The sequence below is a fragment of the Amborella trichopoda genome, chromosome 10 (assembly GCF_054954075.1).
Source record: "Amborella trichopoda isolate Santa Cruz 75 chromosome 10, AtrichopodaSantaCruz75HAP2 v2.0, whole genome shotgun sequence".
NCBI lineage: Eukaryota > Viridiplantae > Streptophyta > Magnoliopsida > Amborellales > Amborellaceae > Amborella > Amborella trichopoda.
This window is the reverse complement of record NC_142345.1, coordinates 187,751-204,895: the sequence shown is the minus strand read 5'-3', so window position 1 is coordinate 204,895 and position 17,145 is coordinate 187,751. Positions and strand designations below refer to the sequence as shown.

Here is a 17,145-nt window from a genome sequence, read left to right as displayed (position 1 = left end):
AACAATATGAGATAATAGGATACTTTTCCTAAAAAAAAATTGTTATCCAATAAAATTACAGTTTTTCTAATACCAATTGCAAAAAATACTAAGCATTTTTTCTTTTATTATAAAGCCGTTTGGGTGTTAAAGTATATTTTTCTCTCTAGGATTCTCTCCCTCAACATGAAGGGGATTTACAAGTATAGGAGTCGCAAGCTCAGTGGACAACAATTTTTTTTCAAAAACAATTTACAAGTGGAGAATGATAATGAGAGAGAGTAAAATTGGGATTGTTTTTGGAAATCTTTTTGTAAGCTCCAGATGATCTCCATTGTTTTTGCAAAAACAAAATCTTTCCAAAAGGGGATTCTTTTTGTGAAAACATGATGCTTTTTTAAAACAATTGTTTTTGGAACAATATTAAGATGATATTGGAAATCTTTTTACAAGCTGTGAATTCCTGCCATGGATGGCTTTATCGAACTTCAAAACAATTTTTTTATAATGATTCGATTGTAAAATTGTGAAGCCCTCATGCTTCGATTCTTCTCAAGACTTTGCCCTAAAAACCTCTTAGAAACCCTAGCTTGTTTCTCCTGTCCATGTGGCAGGTTGCAATGCAATATTTTTGACGCAATTAGAGAGAGTAAGAGGAGCTCTCAAGACACGAGTTCTAGAGAGAGAATGAGGAGCTCTCAAGAGATTGGTTATAGAGAAAGAAAGAGGAGCTCTCAAGATAATGGTTCTAGAGAAAGAAAGAGGAGCTCAATAACTGGTTATTGATAGAGAAATAGGAGCACTCTCACTAGCAGTAGTTTAGAGAGATAGTAGACTTCAGGTTGAAGTAGTTTAGAGAAAGAGAGTAGATTTCGGGTTTATGAGGTTTTAAGGTGTGGGTTGTTGGGTCATAAAGTGTGGTTTATATGGGGTGTGAGAGCTGCACTTTCATAAAAAAAAAATTTTCAACTCTAATTCTTTTTACGTTAACTTTTGCCTCGATACAACAATACTTTTTATTTTAATCTAAAAATCTAATAAAATCTTGTAGTTGTCCAAACGGTTCAAATATATTTCACAAGATTTTTGGATTGCAATTTTGGGTACATCCAAACTAACAATGAAAGAGTAATGATCATTTGAGACCCTAACCCAAAAGGATCATCATTAAATTAGGAACATATCTCTAGAAAAGTCAAATCCTACACCTAACTTTTTTAGAGATCTATACCATATTTAGAGATATGTATCATATTTAATAGTGATCATTTGAAGTGTTGTACACATGAGCGTGGGAGAATCTCGTATGATTATTACTCAAGATGAAAATACATTTTAATGGCTATTAAAAAGATTTCTAGAGTTAGAAGCAACATTTCTTGACACTATTTAAAGGTCGGCTCTAATTCGATTGTTTAGAGCCTAGGCTCTATACAAAGCCCACCCATTATAAAATCTTAAGCTCAAAAAATGGTAATTATCTGTGTGCTCCAAGTGGTCATGTCGAAGAAACAAGTTCATCTAAACCGTAAGTTATTGACAACGGACGATCGATGTTAGAGAGAGGTGCCTCCGCAGAGAGCATAACAGCATGCGAACTTGAGTGGGGGGATAGAGCTTAGAGATGAAGTCGCTCAAAAAAAACTAAGTGGCGCTTTTATTGTTTATACAGGACACTTGACTCTGTCTCTGCAAATGCTGCCATGGCAGTTGCAGAGATGGTTATGGAGGAATGGAACGGCTCTTCTTCAGCTAATTTAACCAGAACTGTTCTCCTCACAGCAACCTCTTCTTCCTATTCAATTCAAAGGTGCTATTCTCCTTAATTTTCCCACTCAGAAATCACAAAACACACACACTCTCTCTCGACACTTATACTTCCTCCATTCCATTTTTATCTGGGTAAGGTTTGGATGAGTCTGACGAGTACCCCAATTCCAAAATCAATCTTAGAGATGAGTTTCGGATCCAAACTTTGGGTTGAGAATCACAACCATGATGAACGTGATTCTGGAAACTGAAAATAAACTATGGAAATAAAAATAGTGTTTTCTTTTATATGTATTTTAACACCGTCTATCTTAGTTTTTGTCGGAGCCATCATTTTTTCACATCCTTCTTGGATGTTTGATGCATAACGAGACACGGCCGTGGAACTGTATCTCCTGACTCATGTAATATTCGTTTCCTTTTTATTATCTCACTCCAAAGATGAAACTGATTTAATATTTGCTTTTTGTGGCAGATCAGGCAGTCGGTTTGTCGAGTTCAGGCGCCGAGTTCTAGCTGCCTTTGTACCGGAGGCATGTATTCTCACTTTATTGTGTTTTAATGGAATTTAGGGTTTGAAAGCTGTGTTTTCCAACGGTTAGTGAATTTGTCCTTTGAAAGATTCGGAAAAAGAAATATGTTTTTCAATTGTTTGGAAATTGTAGTATACTAGTTGAATGATGAGAAGTCTGGGTTTATTGTCACGTTAATTTGGTTATTCCTTAAATTAATTGCTTAGCATAGTAGATAAGAGGAAATGATTTAAACTTTCTAGAAGAAGGGGGAGGTGAGGGAATTAGGCAAAATAGAGAAAAAGCATAAGGGCTCCTCAAAATAGGAAGCTCGCTGGGGAAAGGATGCGACTATGTGGGCGTGCGAGGGTTATTGGAGTTTCGTTGGGTGAAATGGGGCAGAAAATGATACAATTTTGAAAATAGGGCACTGGAACTCTTATTGTTTTCGAGCACGTAGGAGCGCTATCTCAAGACGATATTTGCCCCCCATCGATAGATTATTTGATGTGTATAAGAAGGATAATTCGTTATCGGGATACAGGAAAACAGAGAGGCATTTTTCAATATTTCTAAGCTCCATGCACCTGAGCTTGGAACCCACATAATAAACACCAGTCTTGTTGTATTAAAGAGAGAAGGAGATAAAATCGAGCAGAGAGAGAATTAGCCCACTGGTTTGCTTGTTGGAATTGTAGAGAATAGTTAATTGAGAGAGGCTAAAAAATTGTTCGAAGTGTCCAAAGACGTATGGGCAGGAGGGCGGTGGTGGTTACATGCACCCCAACAACTACAAGTTACATGCACCCCAACAACTACAAGTTACATGCACTTGAAGGATGACTGCTGTTACAAGCCTCCATCTCATCAACGACTAGATGACAGTTGGATATCCCACATGCCTCAATGGCTAGAAGATTGTTGGATTTCCCTGTGAATTGGGCTCATAAAAAGATAACAAGCCACGAGCCTGACCAGCACATGTGCTTGGGTGAGGGGTGCCTTATGCATTGATGCGAGCGTGCAAAGTGCAAAGTGTGCCATCAAGCGCCCTTGCGCCCACTCCCTTGCACACGCACGTGCGGGTGCTCCGCACATGTGCCTTATCTCTCATTTACACTTAAAGTACATTTCATGGGAATACGTGCTCTTAAATACGTCTCAACATACTCTCTCATCTTCAATGTGGGACTCAAACCCACATCTTTCTCTCTCTACAAAGGCATTTTAGGAAAGTACAATAAAATCAAAGATATTGTTTTGAAATAGCATTTTTCAAACAAAAGATACTAACAATTTCCTCCATTATTGTTAGAGTGTCTTTCAATTTGAACTCTTATTTACATATAAAACATATTATTTGTATGTTATGAAAGTATATTTTGATTTGAACTTTCACTTAGAGTGTACATTACAAAGTCCATCAAGTATCATGGTAGCGTATAACTTTGAACTGGGTTGTTTATCTAACAGACCGGTAGTATAACTCACAAACAATATTCAACTCTGGTGTCTTTTTAGCTGCTAGTACGTTTTGGACCTTGTGCTTATGTCCCAATTTCATAAGTGCTCTAAAGACGAATCCATCTCATGGGAAGCGGCCTCACTTCCACATTTATATAGGTGTGTCTATCAAGAGCGCTCATGTATATAAAACACTCCGACTTGTATGTAGTATATAGACAACATTAAGAGCATAGCTCATCCTACTAACATACAAGTCATCACTAGACTTATCCACTGTATGGATTTTCTATGAATGGGTGCTTTATATATTTTGTCATCTAGTGACCAAACTAACCATACGTACAGTTTGTTTTTACCACATTGAACTTAGAGTTTTGAGGTTACAAAAGACTAAGTTGGGTTCTCACTGTAGATAATTACTCAATGGGCTCTAGCCCCATGCATTTTGACATCTTACTAATGTCATCGCTTGCAAAACCGGGACACTATTCAAGAGAGTGCCGACACCGGAAAGGGCTCAAAGGCCTAGAAACCAAGTGAACTTTACCACTGAAGAAAATTTTGTACCAATGGTTACCGAAGTAAATATGATCAGTAAAGGCAATGGATGGTAGGTCGATACCGGTGCTACCATTCATGTGTCTAATAATTGAGACATGTTTAAGACTTTTGAACCAGTGGGTGACAGTAATTCAATTCGACTAAGAACCCAGCTATGGCAAATATGCTTGGAAAGGGTACGGTGGATCTAAAGTTGAGTCCGGGTAAGGCACTCTCACCTTAGAAAATATGTACTACGCACCTGAAAAGAGAATAAACCTTGTTTCAGGATGTATCTTGAACAAGAAGGGCTTTAAAATGGTCATTAGGTGTGACAAACTCATCTTGATAAAAAATAGTGTATTTGTTGGCTAGGGTACTCATGTGATGGGATGTTCAAATTTGATCTTGTGAATGAAATGAATAACTCTTCTGCTTATATTGTTACTTCTTGTAATGTATGGCATGGTAGATTAGGTCATGTTAATTATGCTTTTATTAAATCTTTGGTTAAATTAGCATTGATTTCTAATTGTGCTGAATTATCTAAAGAAAAATGTGAAGTATGTGAACAGGCTCAAATCACTAGAAAATCATTTCCTTCAATTGAAAGAAATAGTGAATTGCTAAGACTTATACATAGTGATGTATGTGATCTAAATAATGTTCTAACTAGAGGAGGTAAAAGATATTTTATTACCTTTATTGATAATTTTTCTAGATTTTCTTATGTTTATTTGCTTAGACATAAATATGAGCATTTGAAAAATTTAAAGTTTTCAAAACAGAAGTTGAAAATTAACCTAGAAAATTAAAATTATTAGATGTGATAGAGGAGGAGAATATTTATCAAATGACTTTCATGAATTTTGTGAAAATAATGACATTATTCATCAAGTAACTACTCCATATACCCCTCAACAAAATGGATTAGCAGAAAGGTAAAATAGAACTTTAGTTGAAATGGTAAATGCTATGCTTATTTCTTCTTCTTACTATTGAATTTGTGGGGTGAAGCTTTATTATTTGCATGCTTTATTTTGAATAGAATTCCATATAAAAAGAGTGATAAGTCCCCTTATGAGCTTTGGTTTGATAAAAAACCTTCTATGAAAGTTTTTCAAAGTATGGGGTTGTCTTGCACATGCTAGACTTCCATACCCTAAAAGAAATAAATTGGGTACTAGAACATTTAAATGTGTTGTTGTGGGATATTCTTATAATAATAAAGCTTATAGATTTTTGGATTTGAATTCTAACACAATTTTGGAATCTAGAGATGCTGAATTTTTTGAAAATCTCACTTGTAAAAATGAAGTGAATTAATCAAGTAGCATGCAAAATGAAAACAATCATGAAAATACTGAATATATTGATGAAGAACATGTAGAAAATAATGCTGATGAAATAATAGAACCACGAAGAAGTAAGAGAATTAGAGGTGATCCATCTTACAACTTTGGACCTGATTTTTATATTTATCTTGTTGAGGCTAATCAAAATAAATTTTGAATTCATTATCTATAGTCTCAAATGTGAAGGAAGATCTTACATCTCTAAATGAAGTTTTGGCATCTCAAGGTGCAATTTTTTGGAGAGAAGCTATAAATAATGAAATGGATTCCATTATAGCTAAGAAAACTTGGAAATTAGTAGATCTTCCACCTGTTCTAAACCCATTAATTGTCAATGGATTTTTAAAAGAAAAATGAATTTTGATGGTTCTATTAATAAATATAAAGCAAAATTAGTTGCTAAAGGTTTTAAACAAAAAGAAGGCATTGATTATTTTGACACATATGTACCAGTAGCAAAAATTGCTACTATTAGATTGCTCTTAGGAATAGCCTCTTCTAATCATCTAGTCATACATCAAATGGATGTAAAAACTAATTTCTCAAATGGTGATTTAGATGAAGAAATATATATAAAACAACCCGAAGGGTTTGTGATGCCAGGTCAAGAGAATAAAGTTTGTAAATTGGTTAAATCCCTTATGGACTAAAACAAGCACCTAAACAATGGCATAAGAATTTGACAATGTGTTGATGTCAAATGGTTTTAAGAGAAATGAGGCTGATAAATGTGTGTATATTAAAAAAATAAATTATTTATGTGACATAATTTGTTTATATGTGGATGACATGCTTATCTTTGGCTCTAATCTAGAAATTGTGGAGGAAACTAAAAAGTTTCTCGCATCTAACTTTAATATGAAGGACTTCGGAGAGGCTAATGTGATACTTGGTATCAAAATAGTGAGAAAAGAAAAAATATTAATCATGACTCAATCTTACTACATTGAGAAAATGTTTAATAAATTTGAGCTTATTGATAGTAAGTAGGGCATGTCTCTACCCCTATAGATCCTTATATTAAGTTAAAGAAAATTATGGGAGATGTAGATCTCAACTTGAATATGATAGAGTAATTGGTAGTTTGATGTATGCAATGACTAGCACGAGGCCTGACATTGCATATGCGGTTCGCAAACTTAGTAGATGTACAAGTTGCCCAAGTAAAGAGCATTGGGATGCTATATCTCGAAGGTTTGCATTAGATTTTTGCTCAACAAGGTTTGCCTTAGAGTGAAAATTAATTAATTCATCTTTCTTTTCCCTAAGTCTATTATCTTCTTCAATTTGAAGAGATCTTTGAAGTTTGACCAAATCAAGATCAACTTTCTTGTGTTTCATCTTCTTTTGGTACTCTCTCCACGATGGGGGTAACTTTTGAATTATTGAGCCTACTAGGAAATATTCATTCAAAGAAATACCACAATCTTTAATTCATTGACTACAAGCTGCAACTCATATACTTGAGACAGTATAGGCTTGTTTTCAATGAATTTAAAATCTAAAAAGTTAGAGATAAAAAATCTTTTGTTAGCAGACTCTTCCGTTAGGTACTTGGTTTCAAGTAATTTCCATAGCTCTCTCGGCGTGCCAATGGAGGCATACATGTCAATATATCATAGATCGGATCTGCTAAGGCATTTAGGATATGACCCTTGCATATATAGTCATCCTTCATCCATCTCTTGTATGATTGAGTTTGCTCGTCAGTGGAGTCATTCGATGGTGGCGGCAGCGCAGGTATTGACTCGGTGACTATGTAAGCCACTTTGAAAAGAGAACCTTTTGCTGCCATCTCTTGAAATTCAGCCCGTTGAAGCGTTCGAGTTGAGTAAAGTAATGATTCATGACCTTCAAAGAAGTCATGACAGTCTCATTTCTTTCACTCATAAAATATCGTCTTGAATTGTTGGAGTTTGGTTGGGTGAAATGGGGGCAGAAAATGATACAATTTTGAAAATAGAGAAATTGAACTCTTCTTGTTTTGGGGCACGTAGGAGCGCTATCATAAGACGATATTTGCCCCCCTTCGATAGATTATTTGCAAGATTAAAAAAAAACGGATTCGGGCGCCTAGGCACCCGCCCAGAGACAAGTAGCCTTGACCAAAATAAACCCCCCGCCCCCCACTCGCCCCACCCCACCCCACCCCACCCCACCCCACCCCAAACATAAAAGATAGGGGAGTTCTTAGGGCTGGTTTATAGCCTTAGGGAGTTTTTAGGGCAATTTTAAGGCCCCAAATTCCTTGTGATCATGAAATAAACGAAAACATAATCATACAACAATACAATACTACAATGAGTTACTACTAATTTGTAAGTTGTAAGACATTAAAATGCTTGAAATCCCAAATATCATTGTAGGAACTAGGATACTAGAATTCCATATTAGAAACGAATCAATGCTGGGTGTCTGTGAGAAGTCCATACTAGAAAAGAATATGACATGTTTACCTGGTCGGACCACGGTTCCCAACCTAAACTATCCAAACTAAATAGGTTTCTCATCTCCGTCTACTGGGATGAGTCATTTCTCTGGGACTCATGCTGTAGCCCCTGCCTAAACCTACTTCTGACCATTGCCCTATTCTCCTGGACACCTCAGCTGTCCCTCGAGGTCCCCAACCTTTTAGATTTGAACTAGCTTGGCTCCAAGAAGTAGCTCTTGCCGCACTAATTCCGGTATGGTGGAACTCTTTCTTGAACCTAGTTTCAGGAAGAGCAGGCTTCAGGCTACAAAAAAAACTTCAACTTCTCAAAGCCTCCCTAAAAACATGGAGTTCCTGCCTCAAGGTGATTTCTCACTGTCTAAGAATAGTTTGTTAAAGGTCATTTAGACCTTAGACATGACAGAGGAATCGAGGCCTCTTTCTACTCTAAGGCTAGCCTTAGATCGAATTTGAAGTTGGACTATCTCGCTACCCTAAACAAGAAGAGCTGTACTGATACCAAAGGTCCCGAATTAATTGGCTTAAATCAGGAGACCAGAATACAACCTTCTTTCATAGGATAGCTAATTGTCGCAAACGAGATAACTCCATCTCCATGATTAAGGACAACAACCTGATCTTGGGCTCGGCCTCGGAAATTGAACGTTCCATCCTCAAGTACTTCCAGAGCCTCTATTCGGCCCCATCGTATTCTAGACCAAGAATGGGAAATCTCCCATTCCGATCTCTTCCATCTCACTGGGTGGATTGGTTGGAACGCCCTTTCTCCGAGGCTGAAATCCTTAAAGCGATTGAGGACCTGGGAAAAGACAAGGCCCCCGGCTCGGATGGATTCCCAATCGCCCCCTTTAAAACTTTTTGGGATACTTTTAAGAACGAATTCCCTCTTTTATTTGAGGAATTCTTCCATCGTGGAATACTGCACAAAGCCATCAACACCACCTTCATTGTGCTAGTCCCAAAAATTGAAGGGGCTAAGGAATTAAAGGACTTTCGTTCTCTTAGCCTGGTTAACTCCACCTACAAAATGCTTTCAAAAGTGTTGGTCCTCAGACTCAAACAGGTTCTCCCTCTTGTTATCTCCCCTTCACAGTCAGCCTTCATCAAGGATCGGCATATTCTAGTGGCCCATGAGTGAATACACTCTCGCCACTGCAGGCAAAAACCGGGCTTAATCTCTAAGATAGACTGGGAAAAGGCATACAACCATGTCGACTGGTCCATCCTCACCTAGCTTTGATGAGGATGGGTTTCAGAGAGCGGTGGAGAAACTGGATGAGGGGATGCTACTCCAATCCTTTCTTTTTTATCCTCATCAACGAGACATCGAAAGGGTACATCCCCTCCTCTAGGGGCCTTCCCCAAAACGACCCTCTCTCACCCTTCCTCTTTACAATGGCGGCCGAAGTATTCAGCCTGTCCATTTCCTACATGTATCAAAAGGGACTCCTCTCTGGCTTCAAGAGCAACAGGAATGGCCCGAGTTTATCTCATCTGCAATACGCGGACGATACGCTACTCTTCTTAGATGCAAACGCAGCGGAGGTTGAAAACCTCAGACTTTTTTTGATTCGTTTCGAGCATGCCATGGGGTTCAAAGTTAACATGGCCAAATCCAAAATGATAGGGGTAGGCCTATCCAACATCCAAACCAAGAACCTAGTTACTTCTTGGGAATGTAAAGTGGCGGACTTGCCCACATTGTATCTGGGTATGCCATTGGGATTGAGGAAGCCAAAGAAAGCCCAGTGGTCCCACGTAATAGACAGAGTAGATCGGAGATTGGCAGGATGGAACGGAAGGTACCTGTCTTTTGCAGGGAGAACAGCCCTTATCAAAGCAACCATAGCCAATTCCCCCCGTTACCTCATGTCGCTTTTCCAAATGCCAGCCTCGGTAGCCAAACATCTAGACCAATGGACAAAGAACTTCCTCTGGTCAGGTGAAGCGACGTCAAACAAGCTCCACCTGATTGCGTGGGATAAAGTCTGTTTACCGAAATACTAGGGCGGTCTAGGGATCAAAGTGCTCAGGACACACAATTAGGCGCTCTTTGGTAAATGGTGGGGGCGACTGGCTACGCAGAACAGACAATTGTGGGCTCAGGTCATACGAAGCAAGTATAGTATCCCTCTTGACCTTTGGTTGCTTGAGGGCTTTCCGACGACAAGGGGCTCGGGGGTATGGAAATTGTTATTCTCCTCCCTCAAACCGTTTAAACAACATATCAAGTTCCATGCTAGAGCCAGGGATAGAGTGCATTTTTGGTCTGATCTTTGGTTAGGTCACACCCTGCTTAGAGAATGACTCCCCTCCCTTTTTGCTGTAGCAGTCAACGCCTCCCTGGTATCGGAGGAAATAGTACCTTCAAGCAACCGCAGAGTATGGAACCCATCCTTTAGCAGACCCCTCTCAGATGAAGAAACCTCGGAGTTTTTATCCCTCTCGGACTCCCTCCACTCCACCTTCCTCGCCCTATCAGGGCCACACACCTTGGTCTGGACTCCATCGCCCACCAATTCCTTCACGGTAGCCTCCTTCTACAAAAAACTCGTGCAGCCTTCTTCCCCCCTAAACCCAAACAGGCACTTTCCAAAGTTTGGTCATCCATAGTCCTCCCAAAAGTTCAAGCCTTTCATTGGACTCTCGCCACTGCAGGCAAAACCCGGGCTTAATCTCTAAGATAGACTGGGAAAAGGCATAAAACCATGTCGACTGGTCCATCCTCACCTAGCTTTGATGAGGATGGGTTTCAGGGAGCGATGGAGAAACTGGATGAGGAGATGCTACTCCAGTCCTTTCTTTTCTATCCTCATCAACGAAACACCGAAAGGGTACATCCCCTCCTCTAGGGGCCTTCGCCAAAACGACCCTCTCTCACCCTTCCTCTTTACAATGGCGGCCGAAGTATTCAGCCAGTCCATTTCCTACATGTATCAAAAGGGACTCTTCTCTGGCTTCAAGAGCAACGGGAATGGCCCGAGTTTATCTCATCTGCAATACGCGGACGATACGCTACTCTTCTTAGATGCAAACCCAGAGGAGGTTGAAAACCTCAGACTTTTTTTGATCCGTTTCGAGCATGCCACGGGGTTCAAAGTTAACATGGCCAAATCCAAAATGATAGGGGTAGGCCTATCCAACATCCAAACCAGAAACCTAGTTCCTTCTTGGGAATGTAAAGTGGAGGACTTGCCCACATTGTATCTGGGTATGGCATTGGGACTGAGGAAGCCAAAGAAAGCCCAATGGTCCCACGTAATAGACAGAGTAGACCGGAGATTGGCAGGATGGAAAGGAAGGTACCTATCCCTTGCAGGGAGAACAACCCTTATCAAAGCAACCGTAGCCAACTCCCCCCGTTACCTCATGTCGCTTTTCCAAATGCCAGCCTCGGTAGCCAAACATCTAGACCAATGGACAAAGAACTTCCTCTGGTCAGGTGAAGCGGCGTCAAACAAGATCCACCTGATTGCATGGGATAAAGTCTGTTTACCGAAATACTAGGGCGGTCTAGGGATCAAAGTGCTCAGGACACACAACTAGGCGCTCTTAGGTAAATGGTGGGGGCGACTGGCTACGCAAAACAGACAATTGTGGGCTCAGGTCATACGAAGCAAGTATAGTATCCCACCTTACCTTTGGTTGCTTGAGGGCTTTCCGACGACAAGGGGCTCGGGGGTATGGAAATTGTTACTCTCCTCCCTCAAACCGTTTAAACAACATATCAGATTCCATGCTAGTGCCAGGGATAGAGTGCGTTTTTTGTCTGATCTTTGGTTAGGCCACACCCTGCTTAGAGAATGACTCCCCTCCCTTTTTGTTGTAGCAGTCAACGCCTCCCTGGTATCGGAGGAAATAGTACCTTCAAGCAACCGCAGAGTATGGAACCCATCCTTTAGCAGACCCCTCTCAGATGAAGAAACCTCGGAGTTTTTATCCCTCTCGGACTCCCTCCACTCCACCTTCCTCGCCCTATCAGGGTGAGACACCTTGGTCTGGACTCCATCGCCCACCAGTTCCTTCACGGTAGCCTCCTTCTACAAGAAACTTCTGCAGCCTTCTTCCCCCCTAAACCCAAACAGGCGCTCTCCAAAGTTTGGTCATCCATAGTCCTCCCAAAAGTTCAAGCCTTTCATTGGACTCTCGCCATTGCAGGCAAAAACCGGGCTTAATTCCTAAGATAGACTGGGAAAAGGCATACAACCATGTCGACTGGTCCATCCTCACCTAGCTTTGATGAGGTTGGGTTTCAGGGAGCGATGGAGAAACTGGATGAGGAGATGCTACTCCAATCCTTTCTTTTCTATCCTCATCAACGAGACACCGAAAGGGTACATCCCCTCCTCTAGGGGCCTTCGCCAAAACGACCCTCTCTCACCCTTCCTCTTTACATTGGCGGCCGAAGTATTCAGCCTGTCCATTTCCTACATGTATCAAAAGGGACTCCTCTCTGGCTTCAAGAGCAACAAGAATGGCCCGAGTTTATCTCATCTGCAATACGCGGACGATACGCTACTCTTCTTAGATGCAAACCCAGAGGAGGTTGAAAACCTCGTACTTTTTTTGATCCGTTTCGAGCATGCCACGGGGTTCAAAGTTAACATGGCCAAATCCAAAATGATAGGGGTAGGCCTATCCAACATCCAAACCAGGAACCTAGTTCCTTCTTGGGAATGTAAAGTGGAGGACACTTCCACATTGTATCTGGGTATGCCATTGGGACTGAGGAAGCTAAAGAAAGCCCAGTGGTCCCATGTAATAGACAGAGTAGACCGGAGATTGGCAGGATGGAAAGGAACGTATTTATCCCTTGCAGCGAGAACAACCCTTATCAAAGCAACCGTAGCCAACTACCCCCGTTACCTCATATCGCTTTTCCAAATGCCAGCCTCGGTAGCCAAACATCTAGACCAATGGACAAAGAACTTCCTCTGGTCAGGTGAAGCGGCGTCAAACAAGATCCATCTGATTGCGTGGGATAAAGTCTGTTTACCGAAATACTAGGGCGGTCTAGGGATCAAAGTGCTCAGGACACACAACTAGGCGCCCTTAGGTAAATGGTGGGGGCGATTAGCTACGCAGAACAGACAATTTTGGGCCCCGGTTATGAGAAGCAAGTATAGTATCCCACTTGACCTTTGGTTGCTTGAGGGCTTTCCGACGACAAGGGGCTCGGGGGTATGGAAATTGTTACTCTCCTCCCTCAAACCGTTTAAACAACATATCAGGTTCCATGCTAGAGCCAGGGATAGAGTGCGTTTTTGGTCTGATCTTTGGTTAGGCCACACCCTGCTTAGAGAATGACTCCCCTCCCTTTTTGCTGTAGCAGTCAACGCCTCCCTGGTATCGGAGGAAATAGTACCTGCAAGCAACCGCAAAGTATGGAACCCATCCTTTAGCAGACCCCTCTCAGATGAAGAAACCTCGGAGTTTTTATCCCTCTCGAACTCCCTCCACTCCACCTTCCTCGCCCTATCAGGGCCACACACCTTGGTTTGGACTCCATCGCCCACCAGTTCCTTCACGGTAGCCTCCTTCTACAAGAAACTCGTGCAGCCTTCTTTCCCCCTAAACCCAAACATGCGCTCTCCAAAGTTTGGTCATCCATAGTCCTCCCAAAAGTTCAAGCCTTTCATTGGACTCTCGCCACTGCAGGCAAAAACCGGGCTTAATCTCTAAGATAGACTGGGAAAAGGCATACAACCATGTCGACTGGTCCATCCTCACCTAGCTTTGATGAGGATGGGTTTCAGAGAGCGGTGGAGAAACTGGATGAGGGGATGCTACTCCAATCCTTTCTTTTTTATCCTCATCAACGAGACATCGAAAGGGTACATCCCCTCCTCTAGGGGCCTTCCCCAAAACGACCCTCTCTCACCCTTCCTCTTTACAATGGCGGCCGAAGTATTCAGCCTGTCCATTTCCTACATGTATCAAAAGGGACTCCTCTCTGGCTTCAAGAGCAACAGGAATGGCCCGAGTTTATCTCATCTGCAATACGCGGACGATACGCTACTCTTCTTAGATGCAAACGCAGCGGAGGTTGAAAACCTCAGACTTTTTTTGATTCGTTTCGAGCATGCCATGGGGTTCAAAGTTAACATGGCCAAATCCAAAATGATAGGGGTAGGCCTATCCAACATCCAAACCAAGAACCTAGTTACTTCTTGGGAATGTAAAGTGGCGGACTTGCCCACATTGTATCTGGGTATGCCATTGGGATTGAGGAAGCCAAAGAAAGCCCAGTGGTCCCACGTAATAGACAGAGTAGATCGGAGATTGGCAGGATGGAACGGAAGGTACCTGTCTTTTGCAGGGAGAACAGCCCTTATCAAAGCAACCATTGCCAATTCCCCCCGTTACCTCATGTCGCTTTTCCAAATGCCAGCCTCGGTAGCCAAACATCTAGACCAATGGACAAAGAACTTCCTCTGGTCAGGTGAAGCGACGTCAAACAAGCTCCACCTGATTGCGTGGGATAAAGTCTGTTTACCGAAATACTAGGGCGGTCTAGGGATCAAAGTGCTCAGGACACACAATTAGGCGCTCTTTGGTAAATGGTGGGGGCGACTGGGTACGCAAAACAGACAATTGTGGGCCCAGGTCATACGAAGCAAGTATAGTATCCCACTTGACCTTTGGTTGCTTGAGGGCTTTCCGACGACAAGGGGCTCAGGGGTATGGAAATTGTTACTCTCCTCCCTCAAACCGTTTAAACAACATATCAGGTTCCATGCTAGAGCCAGGGATAGAGTGCGTTTTTGGTCTGATCTTTGGTTAGGCCACACCCTGCTTAGAGAATGACTCCCCTCCCTTTTTGCTGTAACAGTCAACGCCTTTCTGGTATCGGAGGAAATAGTACCTTCAAGCAACCGCAGAGTATGGAACCCATCCTTTAGCAGACCCCTCTCAGATGAAGAAACCTCGGAGTTTTTATCCCTCTCGGACTCCCTCCACTCCACCTTCCTCGCCCTATCAGAGCCAGACACCTTGGTCTGGACTCCATCGCCCACTAGTTCCTTCACGGTAGCCTCCTCCTACAAGAAACTCTTGCAGCCTTCTTCCCCCCTAAACCGAAACAGGCGCTCTCCAAAGTTTGGTCATCCATAGTCCTCCCAAAAGTTCAAGCCTTTCATTGGATTTGCTGCTCTGAACGCGCACTCACGATAGACTTACTCCGGAGAAGAGGTGTCCAAACTTTAATAGGTGTGTTATGTGCATAGATTAGGAAGAGACAAACCCTCACTTGTTCATTCACTGCTAGACGACACTCCAACTTTGGAGTAAAATTATCCAACTCTTTGGAATATTGTGGGTCACTCCCCCTTCAATCCCGGCGCTGACTTCCTGTTCCTTCGAAGTTTACTGGCCGAGGTCGGGTAGGATCCTTTGGAAAGCTCCTCTAGCTGCTATGGTGTGGTCCATCTGGCTAGAAAGAAATTCAAGAATTTTAGTGGTCTCAAAAGAGAACTCCCAGTTTCTTTCCACAAGGTAACCTCCATGGTTATCTTTTGGGCTACCAATCACAAACTGTTTACTGGGATTTTGGAGGCCACTTTTCTTCGCAATTGGGTGAACCTCATTCAATTAACCCTTCACCGCAACCCAAGAGTATCGCACTGGTACCCACCACCGGTGGGTGAGATTAAGTTCAGCTTCGATGGATGCTCCTTGGGAAATCCAGTCCCAGCAGGCACGGGGGGGGATTATTCCATGACCATAATGGTGTGCTCATCTTATCATTCTCAGAACATCTTGGCCACAAAGACTCATAGTCCACTGAGGCCACGACCTGATTGATGGGAATCAAGAAATTTAACCCCTCTTGGGACCTACACCTGCACATAGAGGGAGATGCCAAAAGCGTATTGTTATGGGCCACTAGAAAGGCCCCTCCTCCTTGGTACCTAACACACATTTTTGATGAAATTGAGCACACTTGCAGGGGTATAAATGTCTCATGGATGCATATTTGGAGGATGTCCAACAACTTCGCAGATCGTCTCACTAAGGAAGCCACTAGGAACCAGCCTTCTGTATTTGTAGAGATGCACACAATACGGAGATATAATCACTAACACGGCGGGGAGGCCGCCTCCTTCTAGATTCTTGTCTTCTACTTTGTAACAGGTAGTTCTTATGAGCCCCTTTCTCTTGCCTCACTGGATTGTTAGAACTAGTATTCTAGAATAGGTCACACCCCAGTGACCAAGTTTTAAGTTGAGAGTCTCAGTCTGTGGGTTACCTCAACCCTTGCTGTTGTACAAACTCTTACTACTGTAATATTAACTGTCAACTTTAAAAAAAGAAAGAAAAAGAATACGATATATGCTCAATTTCATCGTCCAAGTGAGAAAAAATCAATAAATCAACAAAAAAGTCAATCTTTAACTGCAAACATGTAAATATATCGCAAAAGAAAAAAAAAAGTAAAAGACAATCACAGGATTCATAACATAATATGTTGTAACAAAATGAAATCAAAACCCTCTTTTAAATATGATAATACTTAAGATATATCAAAATCAAATCGGTGTTGGTGCAAACCTCGTCTGTTGGGTTGCCAAAAGTTCTCAAAATCAACTATTGGAAACTCCAAATCCACCAACAAACTATTGTCTTCGTTTTGGGAAAAAATCAGAAAAATATAAAATTTATCGATCTTTCGATAAATCACAAAATAGTGGTTTTTGAGGGTTTTTCTCACCCTAAATGCCACATATTGTATATTGGGGGTTTAGAATACCCCCTAAAACCATCTTTCGTATTTTTCCCTCACTCGAGGGTTTTTTTCCACCGCCCAAAAATTGTCACGGGGCGGCACCTAGGTGGGCGCCCAGAGAATAGGGCCCAGGTGGGAGCCCAAAAGCAAAACGCCTTATGCTGCCGCCCAGACTTCGCCTAGGCATTTTGAAACATTTCCTGCCTAGGTGGTCGGGCGGCCGAATTTTCGAACATTGATTATTTGATGTGCATAAGAAGGGCAAATCGTCCTCGGGATATAGGAAAACATAGGGGTCTTTTTCAATGTTCCTAAGCTCTATGCACCCGAGCTTGGAACCCACAC

At 41.8% G+C, this 17,145-nt stretch overlaps 1 protein-coding gene across 29 annotated transcripts in view; it reads left to right on the top strand.

Annotated features, from left to right (window-relative positions):
- The first annotated feature begins 1,592 nt into the window (after positions 1-1,592).
- Positions 1,593-17,145, top strand: part of RUS3 (root UVB sensitive protein (Protein of unknown function, DUF647)) — a 51,101-nt gene continuing 35,548 nt past the window's right edge. For 18 of the 29 annotated variants that reach the window (XR_016043264.1, XR_016043265.1, XR_016043262.1 and 15 more), the window contains exons 1-2: positions 1,593-1,789; positions 2,225-2,282. Coding sequence is in view for 5 of the 29 variants with exons in the window: in XM_088850220.1 (XP_088706346.1) it covers positions 1,683-1,789; positions 2,225-2,282 (165 nt within the window). In the remaining 24 variants the exon portion in view is untranslated. The remainder of the gene's footprint in view (positions 1,790-2,224; positions 2,283-17,145) is intronic. The other 11 variants (XR_016043267.1, XR_016043266.1, XR_016043270.1 and 8 more) reach the window with 1 other exon arrangement.